General features: G+C 43.2%; 1 protein-coding gene across 1 annotated transcript in view; it reads left to right on the top strand.

The window, feature by feature from the left end:
• RBMS1 (RNA binding motif, single stranded interacting protein 1) overlaps positions 1-11,179 on the top strand; it is a 227,848-nt gene that overhangs the window by 190,840 nt on the left and 25,829 nt on the right. Inside the window, exons 8-9 of the mRNA XM_006766478.2 lie at positions 8,055-8,212; positions 10,226-10,305. Of these exons, the coding sequence (XP_006766541.1) occupies positions 8,055-8,212; positions 10,226-10,305 (238 nt within the window). The remainder of the gene's footprint in view (positions 1-8,054; positions 8,213-10,225; positions 10,306-11,179) is intronic.

The following is an 11,179-nucleotide window of genomic DNA, read 5'->3' as shown; positions in this document are numbered from 1 at the left end:
TCCTTTCCTGCTTCCCAAACCTGTGTTTTCCCCACTCTTCCATTAGCTCACTAGCTGTGGTTTAATACATGGCAATGTGACTTTTAAAAACCTTACAGTATCCTAATTAATTCACGAGAGAGCCATGGGCGGTGATGGGTCCCATACCCCCTCCAGTGTGGAACGGTAGTAACAGATGAGAAGGCTTCCTGACCTCACAGTGCTGTCATCTGGTATTGAATTCTCTGGCCAGACAGAGAACCTCTCCAGAGCATCCCACCCTCAAAACTGCGGGAGTTCTTCGAGATCTTTCACCACCATCACCACCCCAATTGATCTTCTCTCTCTGGTCCCTTGAAGCTAGAGAATACATGTCCTCAGGCTGCTGGCCTCAGCTCCAATACTGTAAGGGTCTGTCTTCAGCCCTTTCTCCTGGGACCTCCTCACCCTTCATGGCAGCCTTCTTGGGAGGTTCTAACACAATGCTGGGCCAGCGCTACCTGGCATGCCCACATCTGAACGACATTTTTGCCAACTATCCATAGGAGAGTAGTTACTTCCCAACAACATTTATTAGGGCCCTTCAACCCTCAAGTTCAAGTCGGACATTGACCCTCCAGGTCCCACAGAACACAGTTCAAGTCCCCTGATGGTGTGTTGAAGCCCCTCCTGTTTGAATGGTGGTGATAGGAAGCAGCCCCCGGGGTGAGACTCGGGCCATTACTGTGTTTCTCCACAGCTGTATTCATTCTCAGCCATCCAGCCTCTCAGAGACAGGCAGGAGGTGGGTGGTCAGCCAAAAGTCCCAAACCAGTTCTCAGCCAGCTCTAGGCAGACTCTCTTTAGGTGGTCTGGTTTCTCACTGAATGTGGGAGTGCCCGACACCCACTGTGATGTGTCCTCTGCTGAAACACAGAAAGAGGCCTATTTAACAACCAGCTACAAATGTAGAGGCCTTATTTAGACTACACTTACCTATGCATCTTTTCAATGTCTGTGCTGTTAAGTACCGTAGTTTATTAAATATACTCTGTTTTGAAGAAGTCTTTACAGTGCAGTTAGTCAAAACTGGACTGGATGTAATGGACATCAACCGTATCCTTTGAATGCCAGCTTTCCTGTGAGTTGATAATGGGCGCTGTTCAAAGACCTGCTAAGGAGGCTTGGTACTGTTAATAGGCTAGAAAAATGATCCCATCCCCCGTCATCTGGAGGGAAAGAACCATACACAGGTTCGGAGCCACTGGCTGTGTGCCAACATTCTGCACCTTATGAATTTCTTCAGGTCTTTGTAGGATGACTGAGTTTCCTGGATCAGATTTCTCTGGTATTACATCATCAAAGTTACAAAAGCTATTTTAAATGCTAGAGAGTCCATTGATCTATACCGTTGAAGCATAGATTTAAGTATTTGGAGTTAACTTAGCCCCTTCATGTTGCCTGGGTAAAGGAACACCTGCTACATACTTTTTTGGAGACACTTTTTAAAAGAAGTTTAGGGTTGGGTAATAAGGGACCCATCACTGTCCACTTTCCTTTATGGAATTGATCAGGATGCTATGAGATGTTGACAATTCACACTCCCATGTATTAAAGGTTTGTTTTGTTACCTAATCAGGAAAAAATTAAGAGGCATTCTACTAGAGCAGTGATGGCGAACCTATGACACGCGTGTCAGAAGTGACACAAGAACTCATTTTTTTGGTTGATTTTTCTTTGTTAAATGGCATTTAAGTATATAAAATAAATATCAAAAATATAAATCTTTGTTTTACTATGGTTGCAAATATCAAAAAATTTCTATATGTGACCCGGCACCAGAGTTAAGTTAGGGTTTTCAAAATGCTGACACGCCAAGCTCAAAAGGTTCGCCATCACTGTACTAGAGTCATCCAGGGGGTAAGAGAGAATATATTGTTTGACACATTGGCTACCTGGGTGGAAAAAGGACTCTACACACACTCAAAACTGAATTGCAAAACTGCCAATAAAGAGCATTAAACAGCCCAGCCTGTGTGGCTCAGTGGTTGAGCGTCAACCCTTACATCAAGAGGTCACAGGTTCAATTCCCAGCAAGGGCACATGCCTAGTTCGAGGGCTCAAGCCCCAGTTGGGGGTGTGCAGGAGGCAGCTGATCAGTGTTTCTATCTCTCCCTCTTCCTCTCTTTCTAAAAAAAAAAAAAAATCAATGAGAACATACTTTTTTTAAAAGAAAACATTAGACAACAATGACTATTTTTACATGTTTTAATTTCCAGTGCCTTATTTGGTACCTGGCATATGGTAACTATTGAATGATTGTTATGTTCTTAATCAAAAAAGCCAATTAAGTGAGAGGAAAATTTTCTTTTTAGGATGGGCAAATATCCAGAATTAAGAATGGGACATTTAAAAATAATAAAATGATCTCTGTCCATCAAGTACCTGATGATACTTATCAAGAGGTTTTCCCAAAGTCTCAAGGCCAATCCTGTCTGTGTTACACTTGGCGCTTATTTTAAATGCATGCATTTTAAAACTAAAACACTTGAAATCTATGAAAAGAAGAGAAAAGCTCAGATAATGAGCTAAAAGGACATAAAACTCAAATCAGCATTAGTGATACCTGTTAGTAAAATGACTTGTACAGGCCTTTCAGCAGTGCCTCTTAAGGCGGGCTTGGAGTCAGCAGATCATCATATGTAATATGTCTGGTGGTAACCTTGCATTCCTCCCCGCCCCCCACCTCCCCTCGCCCCACCTAGTAAATAGGCAGTTAAAGGAGCAGGAGTTGAATTCCCCTTCCTCACTGAGGCCTACCATGCTTCAGGCAGTTTGCATTCACAAGCCCGTGAGCAGCAAGCAATCTGCTGGTTGGTGAACCTATTCAGTACAAGAGAAAACAGATGTCTGGTCTTCCTGCCAAGTCCCCTTCTTGCATTTTAGGAACCATTCCACACGCACAGGGAGGTTTTTGTTAATTTCTTTCAGATGATGACTGAGTGCCTTACACCACGCGGGACGTCCGAGTCCTGCTTTTCTACTCAAATGAACATTAGTAGCCATTTATCCCTCTCATGGCCAATGTGGGATCCAGTTTTCTACTTGTTAGAGAAGCCATTGAACCCTTTTCATGGACATAAAGAGGCCTGTTGGCCCCATTTTTATGTTTGGCTACCCATAATTTATAGAAGAATTGTGTTTTCAGACCTAGCATTGATGCAATAAAACAGTTATGATTGTCACTGATATTAAGGAAACTAAATTACCCTCATTCAAGAACAACCCCCCACTTCTTACAAATATTATATGTTTTGTTCCTGTCAATGGAGGGTAATTGGAATGCATGGACACTTTGAGGGTTAGATATTTCTGTGGCCAGTGCTGCCAGCTTGGAATTTTATATTGTGTGTGTTTTTTCATTATTGCGACAGTGTGGTCACTAAATAACATTAGTTCTAAGGGTCATCCCAGGTGAAAAACCTGATTGAGTTGTTGGTATTGAAAACAAATATATTAAAATCATAGAAAATATTAATGTGTGTTTATTCTATCTCACTATCAAAGAATGAGTTAAGAACTCAGTTTCTTTCTGGATTCTGATTTTAGTGCATATTTCTTTCTTCATTGGTAAGTTTTCAAGGTGAGTCAAGACTTAAAAAATATTTTTTAAAAAATATTTTAATAATAGAAGCAACTCTAAAACAGATGTAGAAAATAGTACCTACATTGTCAGTCCTTTTAACAAACTTTACATATGACAAATTCTATGAAATTCTTAAATATTAGTCATTTATGTTTTTATGATTATAACTTAAAATGAAAGCCCACAATATTTATTGTATAGATTTCTTATGTAACATTTTTTTTATGCCATATCTTTGCCCAAGGCGTGTTTTAATGCTCTTTAATGATGGGGTTCCCAGCTGTATTCTAAATCTGACTAAGCATGATTCAGAAATCTTCCTAATTAGATAGGTTTAATCGTATTAATCTCTGCCTCCAAAAGCTCCACATTTTCAGGGTGTGGCTTTCTAACTGCAGTATGTGCTCGGCAGTTCCTCCTTCCTCCTACTCCCCCCTCACCCACTGAAGTACATGAAATCACAGGATAAACATGGCTTATCTCCCTGGAGTATGAGTATTACTTAAAAGTATTAGGACAGAAATATTGTTTCTATATTAAAACAAACTTGAATAGTTAAGGGTTAGATTGCAAAATTGGCTCCCCCTGCCCCCCTCCTTTTTTTAGATAAAGCACAAGGCTTCAAAGAAAATGTGCAGTTCTTACAAAGCTACTTTGGCCCTTGTCTGCATACTCCTCAGGATACATAGTCACTCTCCCTGTTGATAGCATTGCTTCAGTGGACACGTTTAAGTAGCAATGCCTGACGAAATAAAATTGAACTCCTTAGGTAGCCTTTCCCAATCGGGTTTCAGCCTCGTGACTTCTGCCTGTTTCTCAAATTTCAGCTCAGAGTCATGCCCTCGAAAGTCTTCCCTAATCTTCCTAAGACAAGGTCCCCATCTGTCTTCCGCTGTCATTTGTACACATCTGTATCGTGGTATTCATTACCTGTGTTTTTATCCCCTCGACTTAACTGCTGGGCGACAGGACTGGAGTCAGAGTTTATGATGAGTCTGGGTTGTGTGAGATGCACTGTCAGTGTGAATTAGCAGTATTAGGCTACAAGGCCCCTAAATACCCACCTTCAGACAGAAAGGACGGACCCCTTCTATGCTGGCCAATGAAAGACCAGACTTCCATAGGAACAAACACTGTCTTTAGCACTGAAAGAAAATTTGAGGATTTGGGAGGTCAGAAGCCACATGAAATGGCTAATCAAGGAGCTTTGTGATTAATTGGGTGAAGTTGGTGGGGAGAATTCTTTAAAAAGATATTAGCTTGTAAGAACATGTAATAAATAACTTCAAAATGCAGTGGGTATTTAATTTTAAAGCGTGCCTTTCACATTTATGTAAAACGTTTTTTGTACTCGTTCAATAGAAACTTACCTGGCCACTGGGTAAAGCTAGCAATAAAACTACTGGTCCGCAGTGTGTTAAAGAAATAGTTCAGTGTGTAAAGGTACAATCTATATATAGAGAAGCCTGAGCAACCAGCTGACTGGCCAACCAGCCAGTAGCTATGACACTCACTGACCACCAGGGGACCGACATTCAATGCAAGAGCTGCCGAGCTGCTGTCACTTGGCAGCGGCGGTTCTTGGATGATGCATCCGGAACCAGAGAGGAGGGAGCCCGATTCCAGGGTGCGTCACCTGAGACCCATCCTCTCGCAATCTGGGACCCCTCGGGGGATGTCGGAGAGTAGGTTTCGGCCAGATCCTTGCAGGCCAGGCTGAGGGACCTCTAGTTGGTTAATAAGGAAACCTGGTTTAAAATTAATCCTGATTTAAAATTAAAATTAAGGCTACCCTAATTTCACAGTTGCAGGTGTGAATTTTGACTTGGGAGGAAAATATTCCCATAGACATGGGTTTTTCCCCTGATGATTTGAACCTTATACTCTTAGTACATTTACATAGCAGTTACTGGTTCTCAGAAAATTCTACTATACTAGAGGCTCGGTGCACGAAATTCATGTGGGGGGACAGGGGGACCCCTCAGTCTGGCCTGCACCTTCTCCAATCCAGGACTCCTCGGGGAATGTCCAACTGCTGGTTTGTGCCCGCACTTTTAACAGATGACAGCTCCATTGTTGTTTCTTTCTTTTCATGCTTAAACCCATTGGAATTAGTAGGTATTCAAAGTGTGTATACATTTGGGGGGACACCCTGTATATCTCTAGTCAACGGTGAAAGGAACCAACAGCAGATTTGGAACCCCCAGACGGGGAACTTCGCTCACTCCCCACATGTCTCCCCGCTGCACTTTCCACCTTCGTGGGCAGTGGAAGAATCAATGTTTTCTCTCATTAACTCAGAAAAGCACGTCCTGTCACCCACTGCCCAGCAGGAGTGTGCTAGGACCCACACGAGCGAGGCTCAGTCAGGGCAACCTTCGCTCATGGGTGCTGGCACCCAAAGTGCACATTCCTCCTCTACAGTCGCCCCGACTATCCCACTGTTTCACTGAGAGGATGGAACTCCTCGCCTCCTGGGTTCCCAATCTTGAACGCTGACCGAAGGCACCTCAGCGAGGGCCACCCACGCCCACCAGGTGTGTCTGTCCACACCTGTTCCTGCCTCAGCATCTGCATTAGCCCCACAGAGGTGATCTCCTCCCTGCACTGGCCTCCACGGGAACAGGGCATCACCACTCAGCCCTCTCACTGTCATCTCACAGGTGCCCACCCCCAGCACCCAGAACACCCAGACACTCTCCAAAGGACGTGAGCATGCCGGAGGTGACACACACACGTCCTGTGGGGGACATAGGCATGCTGGAGTTGATGGAAGTGTGGCAGAGGGATGAGGGGAGGGGGAAACTTGGACGCGGGTGCGCCATGGCCCGGGACTGTTGTAGGCACATGTGGGTGACAGCGCGCTGGGGGACATTCTCACGCCAGCGGGGAGGAGAGGGTGCACGCACCGGAAGCCTATGGCTGTGCAGATCCACAAACCCCTTGGCATGTCCAGGAGGACGTCAATCTGGCCCGCCACAGTGGCTGTCCCTATGATCGCACACCTTCTGGGCCTGGAGGCAGGACTTGTGCAGCCACTCCTCAGCGCTGATGACCTGCAGACGCTACTTCAGCTTGGCCCACAGGCTCCGCTTAGTGCACTCATGGCTGCCGCCGCCACCGTGTGGGGAGTACAGGCTGCCCTCCGCCAGCCCGCCTCCCCCGTCCAGAGGCTCTCCGTGGCCCACCGGCTCTCCACCTGCGCTGCCCACTGTGTGTCGGCGGCCAGCTGGGGCGTCCCACCCGAAGGAAGCCAAGCATCCCGCCCGCTCCAGCCAGCTCCATGGCCGCTGCCCAGAGGCAGGCCCTCGGCAGCCAGCCGGGGTGTCCCGCCCGCTCTGGCTGGCTCTGGCCCGGCGCCTCCATCTTTGTGGCTATGGGCAACTCCATCTTTGTTGTGGAGTGATGGTTAATTTGCATATTACCCTTTTATTAGTATGGATATCTTTGGTTTTAGCTGATTCTACCTCAACAAAGGAATGATAAATAGGAAATGACCTAATCATTGCTTCTTAAACTTGCACATGCAAATGAATCACCTGGAAATCTTGTTAAAATGCAGCGTTTGGTTATGTGGATTTGGGGTGGGGCCTGGGATTCTGCATTTCTATTATGCATACAGGTAATTGCATCCCTGCTGGCCCCTGGGTCCCTCTTTCAGTAGCAAGGACCTAGCAAACCCTCCCCCTCCCCCCCATCTGTTCTAGAGTTTAATTTTACCCAGATTCTAAAATCTGATCTGCCTAGAGCAGGGGTGGGCAAACTTTTTGACTCGAGGGCCACAATGGGTTCTTAAACTGGACTGGAGGGCCGGAACAAAAGCATGGATGGAGTGTTTGTGTGAACTAATACCAAACGGGCTGGATTTGGCCAGTGGGCCGTAGTTTGCCCACGGCTGGCCTAGAGTTTATCATTTTGTATGTCTTTGCATTTTCTTTTTGTTGTCATTCATTTCGGAGCTCTCCTTTTCCTGATGGTGATCACAGCTCAGAAGTAGTAAGGACTCTGCCATGGAGCAGAGGAGGGGATTTGGATGACTTGGTCCAGAATCCCACATGTGCCTCCGGATTGAATGATTAGCAGTAATCACCGTCTGCGCAATAGTGGCCTGAAATGGACTCCTAAAAATAGGAGTAGAGCAGAGGCTGGTTATTTTTGGGAACACCGCGAACAGCTGAGACTTGTGGTTCCACAAGGGGATCCTCTCCAGCTCCGCGTCTCTGCCAGCAGTTCCACTTCCAGATCTGCTAAGAAAGGCTCCGTGGGATCATGTCTGACCTGCACAGGTTGTCCAGGCTTCAGATCCTATTCTCAAGTGTCCACGGTGACTTGGGTATTCTGTAGTTCCCATGATCTTACCCTAGCAAAGAGAGTGTAAGATAAAAGTAGGTGTGTTAACATATCTCACCTTCTATTGGGAGGTAATGGACAATTCTCCGTTCCGTTTTAGCAACAAGAACAAGATCCTACCAACCTATATATTTCTAATTTGCCACTGTCCATGGATGAGCAGGAACTTGAAAACATGCTGAAACCATTTGGACAAGTTATTTCTACAAGGATACTACGTGATTCCAGTGGTACAAGTCGTGGTGTTGGCTTTGCTAGGTAAACACGATCTCCTATTTTTATTATGCTAACAACCATAGCTCCGCTAAGTTTCCTTGGAAATAAATATTGAGCAAGAAGAGAATTTAAGCCAGGATTGTGGGAACTAGTTGCACCATGAACTTAAATTGTGTGTAAATATGGGTTTGCATTTTTCCAAATCTTTTGGAAGTTTATTCATATTTTTGAACCTGAGGACACTAATATTTAGTGACTCAGGGCAAGGAAATATTTTAACAGCAATAGTTCTGAAAGTGTACACCCTTAATATTTTTATTAATTAGATCAGGTTGTCTATAACTTCTTCAAAATAGCAATCTCTGACTCCTAAATTTTGTACAGAAATCAGTGTGATTTTTCTCATTTGATAGAAATTTGACTCATCATCAATAAAATCAATGACATTATTAGATTTTTAAATAAAATATTTCAAACTTTTGAAAAAGTAAATCAATGATATGACATCTGTGTAAGCACCAATTGTTACACCTATGGTAACATCTTACAATTTTGCTTCAGATTATTTTCTGAAGAAGTAAAATGTTACAAATAGATCTAAAGTGCAGTCACTCCTTTCATCTTAACTTTTGTCCCTTCCTCCTTAGGAAGGCTACTTCGTTGTAGTGGTTAATTTGGTTTCCAAAGGAAAAATCTTAATTAGAAGGAGGTTTGATTTGTTATGTAGTTCTAATCTGAAAGCCCATGTACAAAAACGTATTTTACATGGTGCATTATTTAGGAACTTAATACTGTGTAGTAACAGATAATGTCTATATGTCTTAAAGTACAACTTTGGATTCTGGAGGAAAAATTGCTGACATTTTACTTTTAAATACATTATCTGATTTGAGGTCAATCACATGTTCTCCTGCAGACCTGTGAGATAACAAAGCAAGCATTGTTTACAATCTTACAGATAAGAAAATTGATGCAAAGAAGGGACTTTTTCATTGTCACTGGGCTGCCAAGTAATGAAGCAAGGTCTTCTGGCTTTTAATCCATTGCCTTTTCTGTTAGGCCAGATAATTTTATAATAAAAATAAGATGTTCTGCAGCCAAAAGTCACTAAGGCTAGCTTCTCCAGTGTGCACTTGATTGGCTAAAAGGATCCACGTGAAGCAATGAAAATCTCGGTGCCATCTAAAACTTGTCACCTCTGTAGGTGTTCTTCTGAAAGCAGATCAAGTAGTTTATTTCTGTACCCAAAGATGGAATCCAATTAAGTTCTTCTGCTTTTTAAAACTATTATTACCCATTAAAACCTGGGTGTAACTCTGGGTAGTCTGGGAGAGTAGCGCCTTTTGAATAGATAATTCAGTGTTTCTTCCATTAAAGAACCCTAAGTCAAAATCATTTAATTCCCCTGAAATGTTTCTCAAGTGTTTTTAGCCCCTGCAGATGCTGAAGAATAAGTTGTAAAGTTAGGCTCCATCCTGTAATTACGCCTCCAAAGCCAAGATTAAAGGGAAGGTACATAATTGACTTAAATTTAATTTTAAACTTAAAGCAAATACAAAAACCATATAAGGTTCTACACACCCTCTGATTGACACTGGTTCTTATAGAAGCTTTTGAGTCTTTCCTTTTGTGATCTTGTCGAGGGAAAGGCCATCTTTAAAATATTCTAGCAAACAGTGAAACACTCGTGTTTTAAACTATTTTTTGTGTTTAGTTTAATATCATGACTAACAAAGCTGTTGTGTCTTGAATGTCAGTTTTCCAACAAGTAGATAAAAATTATACATTTGGTATGCTTGGTCTTAAACAATCTAGATACAGTTTGTTTTTTTCTTTTGTGATTCAGAATGTACTCATTAACAGTTATTTTACTGTAGAAGTAAGTACACAAGCCACGGTTAGATAAAGATAGGATAAACCCACTTCTTCTTATTCACATGTTTGCTCCATTTTATTTGTATTCACTGAACCTGTAAGAATGTATTCACATGCCCAAAACAACATGAAAACTAAGAGACCTCTAAATATTTATTTTTTATTTGTATATAAATATAGGATGGAATCAACAGAAAAGTGTGAAGCTGTTATTGGTCATTTTAACGGGAAGTTCATTAAGACACCACCCGGAGTTTCTGGTATGTTGTCTAAAATGTTATCAGTGGTCTTTTTTATATAATACATGTACAATTTCAACACATGATGACTTATGTCAACGGACAAAAAAAAACCAAAAACCCACGCATTTAGCTCTTTAAAGTTTATTTCTTTGGATCTACAAATAGGACTTAGAAGTTCATCTCTGCAGACATTGGTTGTTTAAATAGAAATGGAAGCTCGCCCAGCACTCAGGATCTGTCTGACTGGTAAAGCCCTAAGAAGCCTCTCTTCTTTTGATGCATAAGCCATCCTCTAATCCCCCTTATCACCATCCTCAACAAACCTGTACTTCAGTCACACGGCTGAGGACTGTGACACTTTCTACCCCAGAGTCTGCTTTTGTTACCTCCGCCCTCCCTTAGCGTCTGGACCTCAACTCCTATGGCTTTCCTGTCCACTTCCTCCCATTGCCCTGCCTGGTGGTGTTGTGACCAAGAACCCCACACGCCTGTAGCTTTTCATCCTAACATCACCCTATCATTCCCACTAAACTGGATCTGACATACAAAGAGATTCTTCCATTTTTACTTTTTATCGGTCCTTCTTTCCCATCCCATCTGGTCCCCACATTTTGAACACTAAAACCGTTTCTTTAGCAGCATTCTCAGTTTCCTTGTACTCCATACCATGGTCACACCGGCATGGCAGAATCCTGAACTGGATTAATCCCACAGCAGTCCACTTTGACTGCTCCTGTTACCTCCGGGCAGGGAATGGCTGTCTCCAGCTTGATCAGACCCTCAGGGTCACTGGTCCTCACTCAGCTTCCTCACCCTTCCCTAGAAGCAGCTCTTCATCCTACTCAGTCCCCTTCTCACTCTCAACCCTTAGGTTAAGCAGATAACTTCCCTT

The sequence above is a fragment of the Myotis davidii genome, unplaced genomic scaffold, assembly GCF_000327345.1.
Source record: "Myotis davidii unplaced genomic scaffold, ASM32734v1 scaffold59, whole genome shotgun sequence".
In the NCBI taxonomy this organism is placed as follows: Eukaryota; Metazoa; Chordata; class Mammalia; order Chiroptera; family Vespertilionidae; genus Myotis; species Myotis davidii.
Note: the sequence above shows the minus strand (reverse complement) of the source record. Positions and strands in the feature narration are given on the sequence as shown.